We start from the raw sequence: 26,613 nt of genomic DNA, 5'->3' as shown, positions 1-26,613 counted from the left end.
AGGCTTCCAGCTACAGTAGGGCCTGGTAAGAAGGAGGAACACCTATTGTCCACACACTCTTCCTGTATCTGACTTCCAGAATTCTATGAACAGCTCTTCCTCCTTCAGTTCTAGAAGTGATAACTCAGAAGTTAAGCATCTGAATGACCCACAGTGCAGTCACTAATATTGTTCTCATAAGCAAATTTCATAAATCCTGTTTCAGTGTGTCATCTGTTTCCCCTTAACATCCTGAAGTCTAAGATCCTTTATCCTCAAAGATATTTATGTGTTCCTAATTTCTGTAGGAATGCCTGTGTGAACAAAATCCAATTAAATAACACAACTGTAGATGTTGGCCCTAGCACTGTTAGAGCTTGGCTACACAGTATCCACAAGAAAGTCTCTTTTTTTTGTTTGTTTTAAAGAACTGGTCTTCAGTTGGTAGGCTAACTTCATCAATAGGTAAAACCTTGTTCGAGCAGGTAGGTTCACTTGGGCTGTGCCTTTGAAAAGTGCATCGTTCCGCCAAGCTCTTCTCATCTTCTCTATCTCCATTCTTCATGGAGAAAATGGTTTGGCTTCACTACTAGCATCTTAACATGATCCTCTAAGTCACCAACCACAGGCCTGAAAGTAATGTGTCTTAAGACATGATTGGCTGAGGCAATGGACCAAAATAACCTTCCTTTAAGTGGTATATTCTAGATACTCTGCTGCAGTGATGAAATGTACCTAACATACAAAACTGCTACTGGGCAGTGTAGCTGTCTTGGGTTCCATACATGTCCAAGTACTTCAGAAAACCTTTAAAGGTGGTGTGTGGGAGGAATTTGGAGACATTTGAAGCAAGCTAGAAAAGCTTAGAATACTAAATCAGCCAAGCTTAAAGGGTGGTTCTACTGGGAGCTCAGAATGCAAGAACAAGAAGGTGAGCATGATCACTATTAGAAACAAGATTAAAGACCATTAATCTTTAATATTTAACATTTTGGAAATAAACTTTTCTACATGTAGCCAATGCTCTGAGGTCTGTGCAAAACTAAGTTCAAAGGGTCAGACTAGCAGAGAGAACACAACATGCAGACTGCTATCTACTTTAACAACATATACTGTGAGAACTGGAAACAAAAATCAGAACAGAAGATCTTAAAAAAAAAAAAATAGTGTGCCCAGGAAGGAAACACTTTTAAGTTTGGGCCAATGAAGTTGGGGATACTACAGAGAAGAGTACCAGGAACAAAGATTCATTGAAGGAATCTCAGCAATTTCCCAGAGCCCAACCACAACTGGTTTCTCCACTTGAACAAAGAGGGAATATTGGAAATTTTGCCTTACCTATAAAACTATAAAAATTTCTCTAGCATCATCTACTATTTTACTAACTTGATTTTACTTGTGTAATACCACTAGACACAATAAACAAGAAGCAACTAACACCAGGTTATTTCCAAAATAATTTTATGGGTTTTACATAAAATTCATTAAGCTAGAGTTGTATTTTTAAATGTTCCGTTAATTTTTATGAGTATATGTATAGAAAATATTTAATTTCATATGTTTACTGTCCGGTTAAAAATATTCAATTAAAAGAAATCATAATTTAAACATAAAACTCTGGTTAAAAAGCTATAAAGTAATGCATATATTAGAAGCTTGATGCTAAGTTGTTCGAAATAAGTGTGTGGTTTCTTTCTTTCTTTCTTTCTTTCTTTCTTTCTTTCTTTCTTTCTTTCTTCCCTTACTAATACAGGAGACACTGGGGGAAAAATAAAAGCTATATACTCTAAAATGTTGATCCAGTACTTTGACATGTTTCTTAACCAAGGCTTGCAAAATAATCAGCTTTATAGCTCAGAGCTTAGAAACCACCATCTATCACTTGTGAGTCTTGCTAAGCCACCTACTACTCCATGTAGCCCACCAGTCCTAAAGGTATCATTAGGTCTATGTATATACTGGCCCTGGGTGACAGGTTCAAGATATTCAGGTGACTGACATCCCAATGTACCATGTCTTGATAGTGATAAAGAAAACTGTTATGTTTCCATTAAATTGTGAAAGTCTACATTGCTGTTACTAATTTTATTCTTAATTTCCAAGTAATCGTTGCCAGATGGAAAGGACTATATTGGAGTCCTACTATGATTGTCCTCTAAGATCCATCCATAAAAGTAGCAAGTCATGAGCACAACATCCATGTCATGTCTATAAGACAGTAATTCGTGCCACTCTTGCCCATGCTGCAGCAGTTATATGTAGGGCGGGAGGAGGGGTTATACAGACACACTATTTAAGGATGACAGCTTAGTCTCTTCCGTGCTTTCATCAGTGGAACATTGCTGCATTGACCACTGCCCACTGAAAAAAGAAACTTCTCTGACACTAAGTATAGCCACCTGCACAAAAACTACAAAAGATCAAGCCAGCCAAAATCCTCATATAGTTATCCCCACTCTTCACCCCTCACAGAGGAGCTATTGGCAGCTTATACATGTAGGAGAAATAGAATTCGTTTCCCTACAGAGAGTTGTAAATGGTAGCTTGCCAGTGTTCTGGTAGACTGCCCCATACCCATCTACATATGAACAGGACTAATTAACCTTAGTGAGTTATCAAAGAAGAGAGGATGAGAAGGAAGAGTGGGAGGAGGAAGAGGTAGTGGAGGTAAGAGAGGAGGAGGAAGAAATGAACTTAAGGGGTTGGGGATTTAGCTCAGTGGTAGAGCGCCAAGGCTCTGCATTCGGTCCTCAGCTCTGGGAGAAAAAAACAAAAAACAAAAAAAAAAAAAAATGAAATGAACTTAAGAGGACAAGCTTTTGGGAGAAATTAGACTAAGTTGGAAGGTCAAATGGGGAAGATAACAGTATAGAATTCTATTTCAATGTATGCATATATAAAATTCTAAAATAATAAAAATTAAAAAAAAAACAGCAAATCAAGAGGATGTTTCAGTAACCTCTATTGTTGCTTCCCTTCAAGACTTTGAAAAGAGTCCAATATTCTGGATTTAGCCAGGGATGTAGTTCCAGATATCATTTTTGTCTTCTGTTAGCAAATGGCAGCTTAGGGCTTTCCATTTGGTGTCCCTACATAGTTAACATTCCATAATAAATAATTATGAAAAATCATAGGCCTCTTGCAGCCATCAGGAAATAGAAAGAATGATTGGGGATTTGCTAGTTGATCCAGTGGACTCATGGTGACGCAAATTCAAATAAGAGTTAATTTACTGAGGATCAGCCCATAGTGACACACATCAATAATCCTAGTATTCAGGAGGCTGATGTAGAGGACCATGATTTTGAGATCAGCTCACCATACAGAAGCAAAACCCTGACTCAAAAGACTCAAAAACAAAAACAACAACAAAGGACTATTCATGGAGATAACCTAGAATCCCTGCACAGATGTAGCCCATGGCAGGTCAGTGTCCAAGTGGCTTACATAGTGATGGGAAGAGGGACTGCCTCTGACATAATCTGATTGGCCTGCTCATTGATCACCTCCCCCTGAGGGGGGAGCAGCCTTACCAGGCCACAGAAGAGGACAATGCAACCACTTTTGATGAGAACTGATAGACTAAGATCAGAAAGGAGAGGAGAACCTCCCCTATTAGTGGACTTGGGGAGGGGCATGCATGCAGAAAGGGGAGGGAGGGTGAGATTGGGAGGGGAGGAGGAAGGGGCTTATGGGGGGATACAAAATGAATAAAGTGTAATTAATAAAAAAATGTCTTATTTCTAAAAAAAAAAAAAAAAAAAAAGTCAATGTCCCAAATGATCAAGGTACAATTTCACTTAAACAATTTCACTTGTACATCACAGTTGACCTCACTTGCATATGGATTTCCCCCAAGGAATAACTGAGAACATATTTATTAATTTCTATATGCCTCAGCATTTTCCAAGTAAACAACAGGATTTAAAGTATTTACTTATGATAGGTATTCTATGTCTTCTCTCATGACACGTTAGTCCTTCATTATTACAGAGCTCTTGTAACACAAGTCAAGTTTCTGTTGAACCTATATAAAATTTCTGCCATAAGAAATAAGATCACAACATGCTGCCAATCTACTGCATTCCTAAAGACATTGTGATCCATCAGCTATCACCACAGAAAGCCCCATTTCTCCCCATAAATTGCCACTACACACTTGAAGCCTATCATGAAAACTGTGACTATTTTACTCTTGAAGCCTAAGCACTGTCAAAGCCTTTACTCTCTAGAAAGCCATGGTTCCCACTGAAATAAAGGTGCTACTAGTAAAATGTCAGCATATTCCAGTGACATTCCTCAGACTATAGCTGCCACCAAGATCTGCCTAAATCCTCATCAATAAATTTTCAATTCCAAATCAATGGTGGGTCTTCTAGTATCTCACAAGGATTTGAGAGTGGTAGATGAGAGCCCAAAACATAAAAGACTCATTCTACTACTCTAACAATGTCTCCTTCCTTCACAACTAAAGATGCTTAGGAGTCTAAAAGAAATTAAATGATGGCATTGGTGAACCAAGACTCACATAATTAAGCAAACCATATGGGCAACTTCTGCATGCTCAAGTTAAAACACTAAACCAGACTCCTAATAAGAACACTCTTTTTATTTGTCTCAATTTATATTAAGCATACTAATGTAAGTATTATAATTATTATTGTCTTTGATTTTATGTATATTTTTATAATTTGTATAATTCATATCTTAATTTTGTCTCATTTCCATGAATAGTACCTGCCAGAAAACACAATGAATGCCTTACGTACATATTCCACTTAAGTTACTTTTCAGAACAGCTCTGGCACAAAATGACATTTTGTTCCTTTGTCACATATGAAAAACTATAGACTTTTTAAACAAAACATTCCCAAGGCAAAGCCAACATTCAAGCCTTGTCCCAAAGCCAATTTCCACATTTTTAGTAATTATGTACAGTTTGGGGTACTTTACTTTATCCAATGCACAAAAGTCTTTTTTAGATAGGGTCTCATATTATATAGCCCAAGCAAACCTCAAATTTTCATTAATCACTTGCCACAGCTTCTAAAGCATAACAAGGGTGAGCTGCCATGCATGGCTTTTGACTCCCTTTGCAGAAATCACTCCCTCAAAACAGTTTATTATAAATTCTTCTTGATTAATTTTCTCCAGGCATCCTTCTCTGGATTTGTGGACATTTAAGTTATTAGATATAGCATAATTTCATACAGTTCAAGAATCATAAGTATGTAAGTTAGACTTTTCACCACTGTGACAAATACCTGATCTTAACAACTTAAGAGGAAAAGGGTTTATTGTACCTCACAATTCCCAGGCCACAGTCTGTAGCTAACTGACTGCCTGACTCCGGTTGCTGTTGCTTCTGGGCCCCTGAACCTGATCATCGTAAACAAGTGACAGCCCAGGTAAGAAAAAAAAAAAAAAAAGGCAAAGACTACACTCTCTGGCCTCTTCCACATTCCCACTTAAATTTTAATCCAAATTCACAGTCCTCGTCCTCGTTCAGCGTCTGATTTTCCCTCTCGATTAATCTGTAGGCTGGCAGTGTCCAAACAGAAAAACTCACAGATGAGGTGGATTAATCTCCAGTGTCAATGCACTCAGTTCAGCAACAAACAGTAACCACCACAGTCAAGTGTGAAAATGATCTCCTAGCTGGTAAAGTAAAGGATGATTCACTGGAGCTGAAACATGGAAGTGGTAGCTATGTTCCACAGTCAAAACCTAATAAAGTCTGAGACGTGGAAGTAAGAGTTCCCTCTTGCTGGAGGAAGAACATGCAAGCACTACAATATCTTTGGAGATGGACTGTTTTACTTTCAGCACATCATGGAGATAAGGGGAGAGACTGATTTGCCCTTCTACAGAAATTCTTCCATCTCTGATAACCACTCAAGCAATCCTGAGTTTTAAAATTGGGGCAAAGGTAACATATTAATGTTAGGTGCAAAGTTTTAGGGTTTTCATTTTCAAAGATGTGGTGTTTGCTTGCAATCTTTGCAAAGATGCAAAGATGAGGTTTTGTTTGTTTATGTGATTTTGCTTTGTTTTTTTTTGTTTGTTTGTTTTGTTTTTTTTGTTTTTTCTTTGCTGACAGTCTAACGATGTAGCACAGGCAGGCCTCAAAGCCATCAGCCTGCTGTCTCTACCTCCCAAGTGTGGAAATTACAGATGGACCTCCCATACCAGGGTTAAAAGTGATTTTTTTTAATGTAGTTCAAGCACTATAAAAAATACTGATAATAAAGCCAAAATTAGGATTATAATAATAAACTAAAGAAAAAAAATAAAAGCAAAGAAAAGAGGCAAGGCTATGGCTCAGTGAGTAAGATGTTTGCTGCACAAGCGTGACTGCCTGAGTTGGGATGCCCAGTACCCATGTGAAAACAGAGCACGGCAGTGAATGCTCTTCTGGAACTCCAGTGCTGTCACAGAGACAGGCAGATCCCTAAGGTTTGCTGTTCAGCCAGTCTAGCTGACACACGATCACCTGATTCGCTGAGAGACTCAATCTCAATAAATACGATAGAAAACAATAGAAGAGGATACCAGATATCAACATCTGCCCCCCCCCACACACACACAATCATAGGTAAATGTGTTGTAATAACTAAGGCCCTGCCTTTCTTGGCAAGCAAACAAACTGATAATCTGAGGAGAAAAGTGAGTAGTGGAGAAAATCCACCACATGGAAGCTTTGCCTTTACAACTTCAACAGGCAGTGCATGGAACTGCTGACTAAGAATGCAAGTTCACAGGCAGGTTCTGGGCTTCATGATCCCCAGACCCATGAACAGCGGGTGATCCAGCACACTACCTGGAGGTATTTATATTGTCAGAGTAAACAGAATCTTACAATGGTGTTAGTTATCTCGCAGGTCTCAGTTTGGGTTCAGGACTGACCATGAGGCCTTCGCTGCTTATGAAAGCAATGCCTTTCAACTTCAGTTTTCCTCTACTAGTGTAACTACTGAAGAAAAAAGAAAGAAAGAAAAAACAAAACAAAAATATAGGCAATTAAAAGCAGCATGCAACCAAATAAGCCACAACTGATTGCTTCGTGTTTTTTTTTTCTTTGTTTTGATTGTTTTGTTTTCACTTGTACTAAGGGAATGCATTACAAATAGGTGGCTAGCAGCTGAAACTTTCACACCTGATCTCAGTCCACCACGCATATACCATCATTCAAATACATACTATTAAATCTTTTCCTGTTTAATCTCCTTAACCTCCCAACGGTTGGCTTGCAGGAAAATCAACCTTAAAAGTCAGAGGACAGAACTGGAACCAGAAGAAATTCAAAAGGAGCCTGAGCTGCTACATCTGAGCAGGGGTCTAGGTCCTCCCAATTCATAGTAATTGGTTGGTGCATCAGTCTCTGCAGGGCCCCCTGGCCTAGATTTGTTGTCTTTGTTGGTCTCCTTGTAGAGCTACTAGTAAGGGGAGCAGAAGCTATCTCTGACAGGGCCTCTGTTACCTGCTCTTTGATCACTTCCCCCTGAGTGGCCTCACCAGGCCACAGAGGAACAGGATGCTGGCAGTCCTAGTAAGACTTGATAGGCTAGGGTTAGATGGTAGGGAAAGAGGTCTCGCCTTTTCTGAGGACTAGGGGAGGGGAAGGGGGGAAAGGGGGAGGGAATGGAACTAGGAGGGAGAGGGCTACATTTACCATATAAAGTGAATACATTATAAAAAAAAAAAAAAAAAAGGGAAGAAAGGCCGTGACATACAGCCAGTTACTACAAAATTTTTGTTCAAATACAATGCTATAAATTTGGCTCAGAAACTACCAGTCAGCTTCTCCAGCATTATACAGAAACTACACTGAGGGGCTGGAAGTAGCTATTGACTTAATGAACACATTCAGTAACCTACCCTGACATCTCACTGTACAGAAACACCAGAGTAATCCCAATAAAGTCGAGTATACATTAGCTGCAGCTTTGCCCTAGCTATTTCTGATGACTCCAAGAGAAAATAAAAAGTCCTGTCTATAACAGATTGAAATGACTCCATGTTCACATGGCATCCACTTCTGTCCAGTTTAGAGAGAGCAATGTATTAATTATCATGTTACGTATGAAAACCCAATATACTCTTGAAATACCTTATTCTTATTAGATAGCTGTTAATTAAACATCACACAGTTCCCTTTTGTCAAAAGAATTTCACTGTAATTCCTTCCACTTAAAGAAACAAATAGCTTCATTATTCCTCCTCAACCTTCCCCCAAATGAAGTATATCTTCCTACAGTGTAAGTTGTGCTTAGCCCTGTTTCCCAGCAACATAAAAACATTTCTTGGTGCTGGTCTTTCCAATTTGAGAGTGACCCACTTTGGGAGATTTATACCACTTGCTTTTTAGCTTTTGACGGTACTCAAATTCACTGCCCCAAACAACCATACGTCATAATTTCTGTTACATAGCCCTCAGTACCAAAGGTGATCATTCTATCAAGTGATTACCAGCCTTGAAAATACATGAGAAAATTATAACAAACTTCTAAGTTACCTAAAAATATCATAAAACACAAAACACACAATTTGTTTAAAACATAAAACCTCATTTTTATCAAAACAGAAAATATGAAAGACTGGCATAAGACAGTCAAGTGCCTGGCTTCTTAGTTACTAAACAAAGGTCAAGGTATAGATTTCTTACCAGAGAGAAAGAGAGAATAAACCACAATAACCCCAAACCTGGGTTGTGTTTACTCAAATGTATACTATTTCAGGGGTCAATAATTAAACCTAAAAAAGAATAAAATAACCCCATGTTACCAGGGAGTGGCAATTACCAAGAGCATTTTTCTAAAAACATCTCTTTGAGGCTATAAAATGTTAAGTGCTTAAAAATGTAATACTCTCTTTGAATTTCTGGCCAAAGTTTCCCATTACTTCCAACGTAGTTAATAACAAATAACAATTAGTAGCACTAAGAGCTTGAGAAATATTTACTTCAACAAAATGTCTGATGGTTTTTAAGGCTAAAGAACAGCTATTCATACCTGGCTATCGTGAATGACTGAGTCTCATTTAAAAGTGTAAGTTGGAGAAGAACATAGCTGAACACACCTTGAACCCAAGCACTCAAGGAGAAAGAGGTGGCTCTCTAAGTTTAGGGCCAGCCTGGTCTACAAAGTGAATTCTGGCCTCCCAAAACTACATAGTGATACCATGTCTTTAGGAGGACTTTGCAGCCAGCCCTGAAGATACCTGATAAAACAGGGTCAGATGAAAGGGGAGGAGGTCCTCCCCTATCAGGGGACTTGGAAAGGGGCAGGGAGGAGACCAGGGAGGGAGTGTGGGGTTGGGGAGGGAATGAGGGAGCGGGATACAGCTGGGACACAGAGTTAACAAAATGTAACTAAAAAGAAAAATAAAAAAATAAAAAAAAGAAAAATAATGAAGTGTAAATTGTTTTGTAATTTATTTTATATTTTAAATTTTTCATATACTGTATTTATCATACTTTCTCCTCCTGTATAATGCAATATCTTATCATATTATTTCCCCTCCTGTATCATATGTTTATCATATTCTTTCCCTTTCAGTAATTCCTCCCCAAGCCTTCCTATGTTCCTACCCACTCACTTATGAACTTCGTGTTTTTTCTTACCCTCTCTCTATAATAATCATAATAATAATAATAATAATAATAATAACAAAACTAATAATAATAATACAAAAATATTAGTACAAAATAAAAGTTTACCAAAAGAAATGGAGTCCAGCTGGGCATGAGGCCTGCCCTGAAGTATGGTTGGTAGACCCAGTGACATCCCACTGGGGAAAAAAATGCTGTATACTTCACTGGAGATAGAGCAATGACAAATTCTCAAACTGCAACCCTGATGAAAGCTGAAAGGAACAGCAATGAAATTTCAGTGGAAACTACACCCACAAGAGTTCTTCCTATCACCTTTTCCTCCCCTGTCTACACACAGAAATAATCACAGATTCCAACCAACTGTGATAGAAAAGCTACATAGATGATACACATTGGAGAAATGTACAAACATGTATTTATAGCATACCAAGCTGTGATTTTAGCATATCCTGAGTTCTCTACATATGCATTCCCTAAAATTTATTGATAATGTTCACAGCTGCTTCAGCATCTACCTTGGTGCCTGACACACGGGCTTACAGAATGAAAACAAAGGCTTGATTGTGGATGTTCTTGCTTATTGGGCATCGTCCAGTAAAAATCTCGATCTCTTTAGATTCTCTATTACCAGATTCAATCTCAAAGAGCAGCTGTAAAATCTCCCCTTAGAATGGTATCTCATCTTAAACTGAAACCAAACCTAATCCATGATCTCTGAGATAGCAATTCAGGCAACGTGTTTCATTAACTTCTAACATATTACCTGAAAAAGACAAGTGACTGCCTAGGGAATAAAATTGAAAAAATAAAACAATAGGGGTGGACTGACTATCAATACAGCAGTTTCCTTTTCTAGCGTAGCTATTGTTATTCTGGAAAATTCTACGTTTTAATGAATAGAAAATTAAAATTCCATTTATTAACTAAAACAAATATGGCATATATCACCAAAAGACTAAAAGTTAAAAATTAAGCATCTCTTCACTTTAGTAATGAAATAAGACTGTTGTGAACCAGAATAATGTCAACAAATCAGCAAACTCAGTGTTAACTTTGTTATAAAAACAATCAGAAAGGGCATTCACAGCATCCACTTAGAATTTTAACAGCAAAGGTGAGTAAAGCGAGCAGGGGTAGAAATTACGGGCCTGGTTAGAAAACCATGTTGGTCCTGAGGCAAAAAATAAATAAATATATAAAGTTGTTTTTTTTTTTTTTTAATAGAAAAATGTTCTGAAATAGAAAGCATGTTAAATAGAATTGCCTGAGGACTGTTAGGAAATGAAAAATTACACTAACTGCACTGGGAACAGCAACCCGATAAAAGCACAATGAACAAATTACAATCTTCTTCGCAGCTGTATTAGACGGCCGAAAGGTTAAGCTGTGTGTGTGCATGGTTATGCTGACCACAGGACACAACATGATTGAAGAATTACTCCCAAATATTCCTAGGGACACCCAAACAACTACAGTAATAAATATTTCTACATTTTTAATATTACAGAACAAGCTGGACAAGACCCCTAGTCAATAGATATTTACAAAACACCCCTAGAGTGTAAATCTCTATTCTAAGTTCTAAAGAAAACACCAAAAGGCAATAATACGTTCCCTAACTATGTTCTTCTATTCTTAAATTCAAGACACGCATGCAGCGTCCTGGGATGCTAGGTGGGTCAACATGTACTGCACAGCAAACATAAAATTGAACGGGGCAAAAAAGCAGCATTCCAGGAAGAGCCTGATTGACAGCGATAGGTCAAATTCCTATAAACAGCAATGTTTCCCCTATCATTACAAGGCAAATTATCAGGTATTCAGAATAGGTGCAAGTTAAATAGAAATACAAACACTGATAGAATCTTAACTAGAGGAAACAAACAGATGCCATGAAGGAAAAAAAAAAAAAAAAAAAAAAGGTCATGAGACAAATGGCACACGTGTGTCCAGCATACAACTTGGTCACTATTTTAAGAGTGACAGGGAAGCTATCTTTCCAACCTTCCTCTGCGTTAAGAAGAGATCTGCTCTGGAATAATGCAAGTCATAATGAGTCACCACTGCTCCAAAGCAAGATTCTTGGGACAGCAGAGTTATGAACAGCTGTCATTTAAGCTAGGTACAAGTGAGGTTGGTCCATGCAGAAAGGACTTCAATTATACAGCCGAGGTAGTCACATTCTTAGTCCCTTCATCACGAAGTAAATAGTTACCAGATTTCCTTTGGCCCATATTTTTGTGTTATGTTGTTGATGGTTTTGCTTTATGGGACAGATATAATACATCTAACATAAAAAGAAAACATCTGACATGAGAATCACCTTAATTAATTAAATAATGACCAATGTGAATTAGTTGGCTCAAAGAAGTGAAGAGAAAATGGCTACCTAGTCACCTCCTGTTAATTTTGTGAGATACTTCTCTATTTGTATTTACAATATTATTCCTTTAAATCTTTGACTATTAAAAAAGAAGGGTTCAATAACTGGGGAGTCCCTTAGGTAAAACTGCAATCTCCGTGGGTCTAATTACTTCTCTTGCAAACACAAAGCTGACTGAATCTTCCTACTTACTTAATCTTCATCTTTATTCTCCTTGTGGGGGTCATGCTAACTCTCTGTCTAAAAGCTTCTTGTTCAGACACATAATGTAAACCTTCCCTATGGAATGTGGCAGCCACTAGCCACATACTGTTACAGAGCTCAAGTGTGCTTTAAGTAGAAAGCAAACAGATTTTGAAGACCTAATTTGTAAAATTATGAAGGATATGATCAGATTTTTTTTCACTTGTTCTTTTTAAATTTATTTATTTATTCACTTTACATCCTGATTGTAGCCCTGATCCTACCCTCCACATTGGGGTGACATTTTGAACCCAATGAATTAAATAATAGGTATTTAAATGACTTCACCTATTTTGTCTTTTTATGTGGCTACTAGAAAATTCAAATTATACATGTGGTTCATATTATATTACTATAGACTGTGGGGATCAAGGCAAGAAACTTGAGTCTAAGAAAGAAGCACTGGATACTTGTTTTTGTCCCTGGAATCCCCCTAGCCAAATGATGCTAGTCTTAATATCCCCCTGACTCGTTCAAAAATGGATTACCTTAGCTTACTTAGGAATTGCTCACTGCCTCTAAAAATAGTCCACTCTCACTTCCAAAATGTACTTGTCTGCAAGAAGTATGCTGGTTTGTCAACAGATATGATTTACAATGTATTTTACAAGCTTCAGTGCTTACACAATGTGGCCATTCTTACATAAGCACATTTTGCAACTGAACCCTTTTTGCAAGTAAACTTTCACAGTAAGCAACAAAATCCACATGTAAGATCATATGATACCTCACTTATTTTTTTAATGAAGATTAATGACTTATTTGACTCTCAAGTCTCATCAAAGTGTCCACGTCTAGAAAGATTAATGCTTCCTTTTAGAGAAAAATAATTCCAAGAATTTAAAATGAAGCTTTTGGTGGCACCTGCTCTCTTCTTTAACAAGCCTGACTGTGCTTTCACCAGAATTACACTGGGCTCATTCTGCTGCCTAAGTTCCCTTCTGTAATGGAGTTGCTGGCAGGCGGGCAGCCTGTTTTGCTTGCACTTGTTATGTTGTGTAGAAAAATGCCCATGACAAAGAGAATGCTGGAGATAGGTGTCGAAAGCAAATTAATGAGCAGACCACAACTCAGATGCCTGCATACAGCCTGGAACACAGCTTCTGAGAAATATGTCTTCTGTGCTAGTCACCTTCTATATTTTACCCTAAAGCTCCAAGTACGACCATGAAAAGTCATGGTGCAGAGGCAAGAAAAAGCAACTTGGATGATGCCAACAATGAAGCCCCTTTTCCCTACAGTAAGGGTTTGAAAAAGTCCTTATGGCTTTCAAACTAACCTAGTAATTTGGTTAGTTGAATTCATACATGGATTGCCTGTTTACACTTCTCCATCATATACAAAGACGCATAGTTTTGCAACATTTGTTGAATAAATGTACTAACAACAGTTATATTTCAACATCTAACCAGTTTCTTTGGAAACTGATGTGCTCCAATCGCTAGCAGGATTTCTAGAACAATCAACCCTGATAAACATCAAAGTAAATATTAACACTGAAATAAACCAAAGGCCAATTTCAGTTAGATAAAAAGAAGCTAATTTTGAAAAATATTGATAGTACCATAGTTAAGAATTAACAAATTCACTCCTACAATTACAAACATCAGAAAAAGTTTTACAGGATTAACCTGCCATTTAGATCAAGCGAAAAGATAAACTAAGTGAAAGATTTTTTTAAAATATGTATTTCTTATAATACTTATCCAATTGCTATACAATAGGGTGAAATAGTACTTAATATCTTATAACATTTTAAAACAAATTAAGATCATAAACTGAATTCTACACAAACTCTCAACAACTAGAATATAAATCAATAATGTTCTGAAATGATAGAAAAATACAAAACTTAAAAGACTGAAAAAAAGACAATAAAAGTACCTATTCAAGATCAAGTTATATATTTCTCAGATGTTCACCTGCATCCTAAAGTTTTTAGCTACCTTAAGATGACAAGCAAAAGTCTTTTAAGACTCACATCTTTTAAGACTTTCTTATAAATAAGAAAGTTTTGACATACTATTTTATCCCTAGGCTATGAATAAACTGTAATATGCATTACAATTATAATTGTTTATATGCATCATTTAGAGTTAAGTAAAAACCAGCATGCTATCATGGAAAATGAGAATACAACATTCATAGCCAATAAATTAAGCTTGACCTAAACCTCATACAAAAAAAATAACACAAAATGAAAAATAGACATAAAAATGGTATGCAAAAAACAGTACACTTAGAAAAATAATGTCAAATCTTTAGAGCTTGGAAGAGTGTTTTCATAAGAACAAAAAAAAGTATAACCCATAAAAGAAAGAAGTCAATAAGTTGCACATTGAAATGAAAAGTTGAGGGTTTGTTGTTTGTTTGTTTTTTTGCCTTTTTTTTTTTTTTTGGTTTCTGTTTATTGTTTTGTTTTGTTTTGCTTTACGTGTGATAGCCCATACATATTAAGATGAAACCACAATCTACAGACTGAGAGAAAATATTTGTTAACCACACTAATGACAAAGGACTCATATATGGAATATATAAAGAATTCTCAATTTCAATATTTTTTTTTGTTTAAAGGAAGAAAACTTAATCTAGATTAAAAACTAAACAAAATGCATAAAGAGGCATTTCAACAAACAGCACAAGGATAGCAAATAGCTCAACAAAAATAATCTTAATGAGCTATGAGAAAAATGCAAATTAAAACTATGACTACATATATCTACATAACTAATGGGAGACTAATAAAACATAGTGTCAATCCTGACAAGGATGCAGACAGATCTGGGCGCCTCATAGATGGTAAAACAGAAAACAGAAACTCTGGAAAGTGGTTTGACAACTTCTTATGATACCGAGCATATGCTTGGCACAGCTCCAGCCTTGAGTCATCCTAGGCAAATAAAATCTGTACATAAAGGTTCACACCATTTTGGTGAAATAGTTTTAATATCCCAAACTTGGAAATAATATAAATGCCCTTCAAGATAAAAGGATAAACAATCTGGGCAGAGTATACACCCACACAATGAAATACTACTCAGTTACAAAAAGAAACAAATGATTGTTACATGAAGTTAGGCTAGATCTTAAAGGCACGATGCTGAGAGGACAGAGGAAGAAATGTCTGTCCCAAAGGATTGAGTATGATGTAATTTTTATATAGTATTCTCAGAATGAAAACTTAATAGAGCTAGAAACCAGGTCAATAATTGTCAAACTTAGGAATGGTGGGACAGTAGTAATGTGAATTTTATGCATGAGGGATTTCTTTGTGGTAGCATAACAATTCTATATCTTAACTGCAGTGCCAGTTTCATTAATATATACATAGATAAAACCATGAAGAAGTAGACACACACAAGAATCAGCATTTGTAAAAGAGGAGAGATGTGAATACGGTCCACGGATTGCACCAATCTCAGTTTCCTGGTATTAGTACCATGTTAAACAACAGAACACCACAGGGACAAGCCTGGTGAGGGTTTGTAAAGGAGCCTTCTTTGTGCTATTTCTGAAACATCCTGTGAGTCTTCATTTGCTTTAAAATGAAATGGTTTTAAATGCAATTTGCAATTCTTGCATTAAATGTCCAATGAATTTGAAAGCACTGTTAACCTGCTGCACGAAATACTCAATTTTAATAACACTGTCATTCTAGTTACATCTCCCTACTTGAATGTAGTGTTTGTCCACCAACTTTTGCTTCATACAGCATGAAGAGTAGAGAGATTCTACTTGTGGAAGACACAAGAAGGAACCTCCAATTGCTATGTTTCTAGCAATTGGGAACACAGCTTAAAAATTAAAACCAGGCCTGCTACCTGAAAAGGTCCGGAGCATAGATGGCTCTCACGAGTAAAGGTAACACAAAAGAACAGAAGAAACAGAAAAATCAAACTTTAGAGATCTTGTTTGTTTGTTTGTTTGTTTTTAATATGGCCTGACAATAGTTGGAGGAGGTACTGCAAAAATGTCAGCCCTAAACTCATTTATAAGCCTTTAAAATCCTGGAATGCTAATGAGTGTATCAGAGGGGAAAAAATGCAAATCTAATTAATTAAAACAATGGCATCTCAGGTATTAGTGACTCATAGTCTCTAATAATATAGGATAATAATGGAAAATAGACCACTAACTATCTCTTAGGAAGAAAACACTGATATGACTCCAGAAATCATTAATCCTCTGACACCAAAAGGGAATTTCATTCTTGCATAAACTATCCTTTATTGCCATCATCAAAGAAGAATCAACTACACTTTTTAACCTCTGATGACATAAGCCTACATCTGTCTGAAATGTACATACATGCTCACAAAACAGTTCTAATTATACATAATCTCTATAAAAGCAAAACAGAATGGTAGACGGGCAAAGTCTCCAAAGGTTTTACATGCAGACCTATGTAACAAAACAATTCCTGACTTACTAGTAATTAGGTGATATCCAGTAATGCACATCATTGCTAAAGCAAATAGATGCTGAATATTTAGAAAACCCCAACTGTACCAAAGCAAAATATACTTATAAACTTCAGTTTCAAATAACCAAACTAGAGTATCTATCCAGAGGTTGTGCTTCATTGTAGTTGACTGTTCATTAGCTTCACTAAAATGTGAATGAATATTCCATTCCTTTGTATCTTTGAAAAATCAGATTTATTAAAAACTACTTTGAAATCATCAGATATCAAAACATAGAGAAAAAGTAGGACCACAAATTTAACTTTTTTCAACTAACAAGTCATGAATAACATGTTCAGACTACACTTTCATTTTCTAACTTTTAAGTGAATACCATTTTTCTCCCTGCCTGCACATTAGTCTTATTTTCAAAGTTATCCTGGCTATTAGTAAACTCGGTGTGATCATTTGTCAAACCATCCAGAGTTCAGGGGGAAGAAAATCCCTGCAGCTGTTTGATGCTCAAGAATATGAACACTTACCAGTCAGATGAAAGAGGAGAAAAGACAGAAGGGGAGATCAAGAGAATAGTGAGTTTGGATTTCTGCAGGCTAGCATTTACCTCTTTCAGTGAAAGCAGCTTTGTGCTTCTTATGTCCCGGGACTCATCTTGCCTTCAGCTCACAGTGAACTGGCAATTGCCTCATCATTTCCACTCCAAATTAAGGATCAAAGTTTAAATATGCTCTTTTCCTTCTCTACTAGATTGTGATTAAAACTGCCACCTGCCTCACCTCATTCATACAATCACCTCTACAGGAGAAAGAATAAGTCCCTCAAGAAAGAACAACATAGTTAATTAGGAAAGCAAAGAGTAGTAGGGAATTGAGGGTCTTGGCTTGATTTCAGAAAACTACACTAAAGAACATAACAAGAAGAAAATACAGTGAAAATAATATTTAAGCTGAAAAGCTTCCTAATATCATCAAATTATAGGATGTATCCTTAGTCCTCAGGAGTCACCAAAAACTACATTTGTATATTTCTTCCACTGACGAAGAAAGTGGATTAAAATCTATTTGGCAGTTATAAAGACTGGGATTCCAGTCTTGTCTTATTCTTAAATTTTGTAACACAAACACTCCCACAATATTTTTATAGTTAGCATGTAATGGACCTAAGTTAAATAACCCAAATTATTTGGATTATTTGAACATAAAAGCAACAACTACTAAAATGCAGAAACACTGAACATGGGGTGTCCAGCCCCATTGGGTACATCTACAGCACAAACCCTATACTGGAGGGTCAGGAAACATTGCAGAAGAGGAGGCAGAAAGATTCTAAGCCTGAAATGTCCAGGAAGTCTTCTGAAACAGTATGTCTTCTAAATATACCAAGGAAGCCACACCCATAAAGTCTCAAAAGTACTGCTGCCTAAACTGGACCTGAACGATAATGTCACCAGTTTTCATGGCAATGTGCATGAGGGAAATCTCACAGTGCTGCAACCTCACATGAAGAACTACAGGCAACTGAAGACTACTGAGGCATGACTAGTTTTTCCCAGGGATGAGAGATGAGCCCTTAACTGGTTATCTAACGCTAAGTCATCCGTGCCAAAACCATACACAAATAAGCAGTGCTTAATGAACTCAGTGGGTTGTATTTACATATTTGCTCCGTGTGTGGTGTGTGTGTCTGTGGTGTGTGTGTGTGTGTGTGTGTGTGTAAAAACAACAATAATTTAAAAAGAAGAAACCATGAATTTAAGAGTGAGAGACATAGGAAGGTAGTAAAAGGAAGGGGGAGCAATATATTTTATATTAAATTTTTTACCTTGGGAAAAACTAAAGTTTAAATGATACCCTGAATCACACAAGTTTTACAAGTTATTCACCATAGCAGCTAAACAGTATCAGAAAATGAACAATGAAACAATGAAATTATTAAATAAATCAATAAGTGTAAATTACAGAACTACATATATTTGCTGTTTTCCCTTTGTTGAGGTTCCAGGTTCCTATTGCCCCAACACAAAAGTAAATAGGGCTTCATTTACTAAACATAAGAGCAGCCTGAATTTGTAACAGCGGTAATGAGCAGACATCACCAAACAAAAGGAATTCTGTAGTGTGTTTGTGTGTGTCTGTGTTTGAGCATGCACATGCACAGGCACTCGTGTGTATCCGTGTGTGTCTATGAGTGTGTGCATGCATGTTGACTTTAGGTGAAGGATACACTGTAGCTCCAATTCCCTCAGGAAAAAACACTTTCATTTGTTTAATATCTGTTCATTGAAACCTAATCTACGCTTCCAAATAGCAGAATTGCTCCGAATTTCTTGTACACCTCACAAGGGCTGTGTAATCATCTGACTGGCTATCCAGGGCTCAGTGTAGTGAGAGCTGAAATGATACCAAGGCGATACCATGTAAAGAGAGATTTATTCAGAGGTGCTTGAGCTGGCACCTGAGCCTAATCTAAGTAGAATGTTCCATCACATCATTTCAGGACACTTTGAAAATGAGAAGAGGTCAGAAACTCTTGGCCACTGTTACAGATAATCCAAGAGTGACTCTGGAATTAGGACAGAGCTCTGTTGCAAAGAGCAAATGAGGTGTGCCAGTACAGAAAAGTGGGTCAGCTGCATCTCTGAACTTTGGCTTCTCTCTGCCTTCTAAAATCACTGATATTTGATTTCCTTCAAAATCCACAATGTGGCTGGGTGCTGAGGGGAAAGAGTGCACCAGTAAGTCACTTTAAAATCTTTATGCTGTAGGAAACAACTATGGATACGATCACAGATATCCTAAGATGTGTCCCCACATGTGTATAGGATCTGTCATGAGACAGAAGAAAAAATGCATAGCACATGTAAAACCACAGCCTGGTCTAGGACTGAACAAAACACATAGCATGCAATAAAGTAGTGTGTTGGCATGCCTTCAAGCTAGCATCTGGAAGTGTATCAAATGTCTATTTCATATAATATATTGTCTGATATTTTATCAAAGATACAAGAAAAGTGTGTGCTTAATAATTTACTTTTGCTAAGCTAAAAGACTCACTCTTTTTTTTTCCTCTTTGTTCTTGACATACTGCTTTTTATCCAGTGACTTTTCTATAATCCCATCCTAACTGCTCCTGAGTATATAGGTAATTATTAAAAGGAAATATTAAACATTCAGCAGTAAAGGAGCAGAAGTGGGAAAAAGATGCCTTGCCTCTGATTATTTTAGAGAACTTTTAGTATCCCTTACAGAAAGGCCCCAGTGTCTTGTTAGAGGAAAGACACTGGGATTTGGTTCAAGATGGGGCATATGAGATACACATAGAAATCAGACTAGAAAGGGGAACAGGGAACAGATAGTGCAAGCTGTCTTGGCTTAAGAGAAAGAGCATATACTGTGTCTCAATAGAAATGAGGAATTATTGAAAAGGTATGAGTAAAGTAGTATCACAATTGTATTAATTACTTTTCTGTCGCTGTAAGAAGATACTATGATCAAGGCAGCTTATAAAAGAAAGTTAACTTGAGCTTATAGTTCCAGAGGGATACGCATCCATGATAGAGGAGTGATGCTAAAAGGAACAGGAAACTAAACGCTCACATGTTGAACTGCATAAATCAGAGAGAACAAACCAGAAGTAGGTGAGGCTTTACGCTTTCAAAGCCTGCCCACAAAAATGGATGCTAGACTATACCTACTACACTTCCGCAAACAGCACCAACACGAATGGGAAGGGAGGGCAGGAGGCATACTGACGCCTATGGGATACATTCTCATTTAAACAACTACAGGAATCACCTATTTCAATGTTCATTCATTACGTTGGGAATGAAGGGAAGAACAAGTTGGAGTAGGGGGAACATCGAAAAATAAGTAAAAAGCTATGACTCTATTCTCACAACTGTCTAAACAACTCAGAGACTTAAAATAAGGTAATAATTGTCATGTGCACTGGTACATACTTCAGAAAGTCAGAGGACACAATTGTCCAGAGTGAGAGAGCAAGAAAGGAGTAGTTGAGAGCTTCGCAGGGAGAGAAGACAGCCAGGTTGTTGAAGTGCTTTCCTTGTAAGCATGAGGTTCTTGAGTTCAATACCCAGAAGCCCTAGATAAAAAGCCAGGCAGTGTTTGTTATGCAAGCCTGGAAAAACAGAGACAGGCAAATCTCTGGGGCTCCCTGACCATACAGTCTAGCCTATTTGGTAAATTCCAGGAGTGAGATATTCTTTCTTTAAAAAGGATTTCACACTGTGGCATTCTGCTGAATAAGGCTGAAGTGCTAATGGTGGACTCCCTTTTCTCTGTGGATTTCCCTCTCTGCCTGACCTGTGTACCCCAGATCTTGTAAGGAGCATCACATAGCCCTCAGAGAAAGATCACAGGCCAACCCAACCCTTTCCTTATAAGAAACCTCCTCAGCAACCACCTGAGGATTCTTAGAGATATCCACCGTATGCTAATAAGAGGTCTGGGTGTCTTGACCTTCCACCAATGACCTTTGACTTAAGCTGGAGCTCTTTCTCCACTCACAGGATAATTAAGGACTGCTTTCCCCCTCATACGCTATGACTGTTTTGATACATGTAGATTAGGTATCCCTGGCACCCCTGACCCAGCAAATCAAATACATTCACCCTTGGAACCCTTCCCACTGCCCAAATAAGCTCCTGGGCTCTTTAACTTCAAGGCCATCTGAGATTTATTTTTTCTATCTAGGGAAGAATCACCAGTGGACACCTGAACTTGACTGGCAATCAAGCAGCTACTTGCCTGGATGCTAAAAGCTTCTGGATGGCCTGGAGCTCAACTGCTGGTCAGCTGGCCACACGCTGCCAGCTGCACCGAGCTTCCACCACTCACAACTGTGCCAGCCAATGACCTACATGTTATGAGACCTGCCTTCTGTTTGGTTTCAAGCCTCTGCCATGCTTAGCACAGCAGCTTAAATGAGGAGCTGTAACACTTTGGTATCGCCATAGGCTTTGAAATACCAAAGCAATCTCATTTCTTAAAAGCCAACTAACTGTAACATCCAGTGAAAAACTCAATTCTACCTCCCCAGGTGAGACCAGGAGCCTTGCCTAGGGCACAGGTCTCTCCAAAAAGTGTTCTAGCCATTCCTGAGAGAAACGGGACCTCGGATCTCTGGGTTGCTCTGTTCTTCGTCCAGAAGATGAAGCCTTGTCCCAGACTTCCACAGAACAGAGAATGACACTACACATGAATATACTCACCCTCACACATGGGCACACATACACAAAGAATGTGCTAGGTTTCAAGACAGAGTCACTGCTAAGTGAAGATGCTGCAACCAAAATGGGGTATGAAAGGACAAACAGGTTTGAGATGAATATCTATATATTCAGATTATATATGTTACACTTTGTACTTATCAGCCATAAGACTGAAGACCATTAGAATTATGTTGTAAGACCAACAGAAACATTATCAAGACAATGTCTATGAATTTCTTTTTTCTAACTTTTTTTTAATACATCCTGACTGCAATTTTTCCTTCCTCAATGTTTATGAACTTCTTAAGAATAGTTTTAGTAGGAAATAGAGAGATGGCCAAGTGTATGAGAGCACTTGCTAGAACCAGCAAGAGACTCAAGTTCAGTTCCCAGCATCCACACAGGGCAACTAACAACTGTCTAACTCCATCTTTCATCATTTGGCTTCCACAGGTACCCACACACATGACATTCACATACATGACATTCACAAAGACACACATATACACATAAACACCCATACACACACACAAAAAAAATAAAGAATAGTTTTAATAAAGAGAGATTAATCTCAGCTCAGCACTACCAACTACTTCATAGGCAAGTCAGGAGGAAAAAAAAATGTGTATTGTGTTTAAGTAGTTAATGTTTAAAAGATGAAATATCATACTATACACTTAAATACTACAATAAGTTAAAACAAAGAATACTGATTAATGGCACAGCATTGTATTTATCTGAATGGTGTTCAAAATGTCGCTCCTCTGTTTTACGCAGGATGTAACCCATACCAGTGGTTCTCAGTGTCTTAGGAACAGAGATACCACTCCATAGCAAAATTACAGTCATGATGTACCAAGGGAAATAAACTTACAGCTGGGGTTTCCTCAGACCAGCAGAAATATGTGTTTTCTGACAGTTGTAACCCACAGAATGAGAACTGCTGGCTTAAACCAACAGCTCAACAAAATGTTTCACTTTCTCTTTTCCAAGCTACCAGACTGGGAAAGAAACTTCAAAACAAATCCTTCATAATCCTAGATCATTGAAAGACTGCTGTGAGGAGAGCGCTCTGGCCAAAGAACAATGCCAGGTAAGATGTGAGCAAGCAAATGTTGTAATCACTAATTAGAACTAACTGGAATATAACAACAGGTTTAACAAAATAGAAAGGGCCAAGTAGGAAATATCACCCTAGGAGGCAATCAATGAGACAGCGATCACACACTTATGTCCTTACTGTTCACTTTGTGACTCAAAGTAAATCCCACTCCACGCTCGGTTCGGAATTCTCACAGAGGGGGGAAAGAACACACAAAACAGAATCTCAAATGGATCAATGTTGATTAGAAAAGAATGTGATGACGCATTCACGAGAAGAAAATGTCTCCCCATCACTATTCTTACATATTGATGATTGTTCCTCTAATTTTCTACTGTTATTTAATTATTTGCTTTGCACCTAAATGGTTGTCTTATCTCGTAGTGTTACACCGAGGACACACTACACATGCAGGTTACTAAAAATAAGCTGGAAGTAAAATAAATATTTATTAGTGTGACTTCAACAACATACCTGAAAAAGGATAATTTATAAAAAGTAAAAACTTATCTCCTCACACTTCTGGAAAGTGATAGGGTGTCCAAAACCAAGATGCCCATGGGTGAAGCTGTCCAGTGAGGGCTGTTTTCTGCTTCCTCCAGATGGCACTTTATTTGCCATATTCACCAGAGAGTGGGATTGCAATGTCCTTACAAGGCAAAGTGCCAATGAAATAAACTGCACCAAAGTGGGTTTTTTTTCTTCAAGTTTTATTGTTTGTTTGTATGTTTCTTATTTGTATACGATGACATCTCCCCTCCATGGCCTTCTCTTGTCCTCTTTCTATCTCTTTTCCCCTTCTTCCCAACTAGGCCCCCTATTTTTATGTCCTCTGAGGTGGGTGTGTATATGTGTGTATAATGCCTATCCTGTGCAACTGATCACAGCTGCTGTGTATTCGTGACAGCCACAGAAAAGTCATTTCCAAAGACGGATTTCAACCCTATGGATCCCCATCTTCTGGTTTTAACAGCTCTACCCAGCCCCCCTCTTCTGCAATGCCCCCCTGGGTCTTAGAATGGGTAACATGGCTGTCCCCATAAGTCCCTCTTTGATTAGACCATTGCCCCCACCCAAAAGATGCTTCCTTGACCAAGGCTTCAAGCTGACTATAGGAATAAGGGTTTTGACTCCTTCATGAGGGAAAAGCCCTACTGGCTTAGTTATAAGTTAAAGCCCCCAGCTCTTTATACAGCACAATGGTAGCACCTAAATTTTGCAGAGGACATGTTCAAACCACAGAGTCAAATGACCATGGCAACAGTATGAAAAAGTTTTTTATAACAATACAAGCCACCACTGCCAAATGCAAATTACTATCTGACATGCTTAAATGGAACATGTGTTCTGGAAAATGGCGATTACCCAGAACCAAGGACAGGAGTGGAATCCCCACAGAGAAGCCCACAAGGACTCCCCTAGGGCAGACTTTTCACCAAGAACACTGGATTCCTCCGCTTGGCCTTTGTTGCTCTCAGAAAGTTTGACAAACCATGAAAGATGACTATAATTGCTTCGATCCCAGTGAAGCCAAATGTGAAGTACTAAAAAAAAAAAAGAAGAAGAAAAAGAAAAAATGATGTTTGTCTGCTTGTGGCCATTTAAAACTGGAAACAGGACATGTAAAATATTTCCTCAACTCTTATTTTAGAAATTTCTTACTGGTAATTTTACAAACCACTCAAGTGGAGCCATTGTAAAAATAAACATCTCCAAAAAGGCTGGCCATCACCTTTAATCACCCTCCTTTGTTTTAATCCAGGTGCTCATTGCAATAAAGTGATTTTCATGTTTAAAAACAATGTCTACAGTGAAATAGATGAGGGAATAAGGCAGACAGGGACAGTGGTGAGAGAAAGTCCTAACCATGTTCCTTTTTATATTGCCTTTATTTTGATCCATGTAAACAGATTTCATATAAAAATTGAAAAAAAGATAAATTACCTGCTTTTGTTATAAAATTCACTTACTTCAAAAGCAGACTAAGTCTTTAAGTTTAAGGATTGTACACTATCAGAGAACACAGGCTTGCATATTCTGAATGAAATTTTACCAGACCTCTCCCCAGTACTTAATCCAAAGTCATAACTACACACATGCATCAGCCAGGCCTGGTTACTTTGAAGAGGGCTCCTTTGTTAGTGTATATAAACTCTGGACTGAGCTGTTTATAACGTCTACCATTTTACAAATCTGGACAGTAGTGTTTTCAAGAAAGTTACTTAAGTGAATATGTTAAATAACATGAACAAGATAGGTCGTGAACTTGAGTTTTTGTGTTTTCATGTCACACCAACCCATGTTCACAATCATCGATGTCACTTAACTAGATGTTTTTCTATGATTAAAAACACTATATTCTCTTGCCAAGGTAGTTTTGATTTTTGCAGTATCTCAGCTTTAGAGAAGCTAGGATCACAAATGTGACTGCAACAAAATGCTTGAAATGAAATCACAACTACTCCAACTAGTCTGTTTCAGTTTTAAAACTAAACCTACGCTGATCGTAATTATTGAATTCACATACAGGGAAGCCTGGTGGGAGAGGAGCTAAAACTAATGGCTCTTAAATTGGGCTCTCTTAAATTGGGCCACGCTGTCCTCCCTCTTCCGGACGGTAAGGTCAAACACCAGCCAAGTGTTGCTCCTCAGTGTTGATTAAGCGGGGAGGAATCCGTTCAACGATTAAGGTGAAAGAAGTTTAATGCACTATCAAGAGCAAACACTGGGGTGGAGAGAGGGTGTTGAAAGACTGCACAAACACTGCTCGGAAGTAGACCGCAGAGTTTGAAATGCACAATCACACACGCCTTGCGTCACGTCCACTGCAACTCCCAGGACCAGGGACGGACCTGTGCGAGTCCCAGAAGCGGAAGCGTGCCTCCAGCGCTGCCGGTCCCAGCACGCAGGGAACGGCTCGCAGGCCCTGGGCTGCGGTGCGGACGTGCAGAAGCAAGCTCACACTCCCTGCAGAACCAGCCCGGGCCTCGGCAGAGCCACACCCACCCCGTGATTGGCGCGCGGGAGGGGCGGGGCGGGGCCACGTCAGGGTCGAGCGCGGCGCGCGCGGGGAGGCAGGCCGCGGGCCGACGCCAGTGGCGGGGTCCCCGAGTACCTGCGCTGGAAGTCCACGGCGAAGGGCTTCAGGTACGGGTCAGTCTCCAGGAGCCGGGCCAGCTCGGGCACTTCGGCCAGGGCGGCCTTCAGCTGAGCCTCGGAACCCTGGTCGGCCGCCGCCGGAGCCGCCATCTTCGCCGCAGCCCGAGTAGCCGAGACCCGAGAGGGTCGAGTGGCCCGAGTGGCGTGCGGGCGGCAGGGCGGCAGGGCGGAGCCGGCGAGCCTAGGCGAGCCGCTCGGGAGTTGCCCTTTATAGCGGCAGAGCGGGCCGGGGTGAGCCTGGGACGCACGTCCCCTGCGTGGGCCCCCGCCCACTCGCCGGCCGCCACCTGGAGCCCTGAACCGTGCTGGCCGGCCACGGGGAGGCGGGTCTCCGCGCCCTCCCCTCCCGTCCCCTTTCCGTCCCGTGGCCTCCACTCCTCAGACACCGGCTCTCGGTTGGAGGTTGTTCTAGCCGCAGTGAACTAAACAGAGTAGGAAATTAGCCAGGACAATAGCTAATTGTAAATAATGTTAAACTGTCGA

The 26,613-nt window shown here is 38.8% G+C and overlaps 1 protein-coding gene across 2 annotated transcripts in view; it reads right to left on the bottom strand.

Annotated features, from left to right (window-relative positions):
• Window positions 1-26,317, bottom strand: part of Gbe1 (1,4-alpha-glucan branching enzyme 1) — a 275,110-nt gene extending 248,793 nt beyond the window's left edge. Inside the window, exon 1 of one of the 2 annotated variants that reach the window (XM_055594620.1) lies at window positions 26,087-26,317. In XM_055594620.1, coding sequence (XP_055450595.1) covers window positions 26,087-26,220 — 134 coding nt within the window. In that variant the 5' untranslated portion in view covers window positions 26,221-26,317. Of the gene's footprint in view, window positions 1-17,243; window positions 17,306-26,086 lie in introns of those variants that run through there. The other variant, XM_055594627.1, reaches the window with a different exon arrangement.
• Between the last annotated feature and the right edge of the window lie 296 nt (window positions 26,318-26,613).

Source organism: Psammomys obesus, unplaced genomic scaffold (genome assembly GCF_907164565.1).
Source record: "Psammomys obesus unplaced genomic scaffold, mPsaObe1.curated_primary_1811, whole genome shotgun sequence".
NCBI classification, from domain to species: domain Eukaryota; kingdom Metazoa; phylum Chordata; class Mammalia; order Rodentia; family Muridae; genus Psammomys; species Psammomys obesus.
Note: the sequence above shows the minus strand (reverse complement) of the source record. Positions and strands in the feature narration are given on the sequence as shown.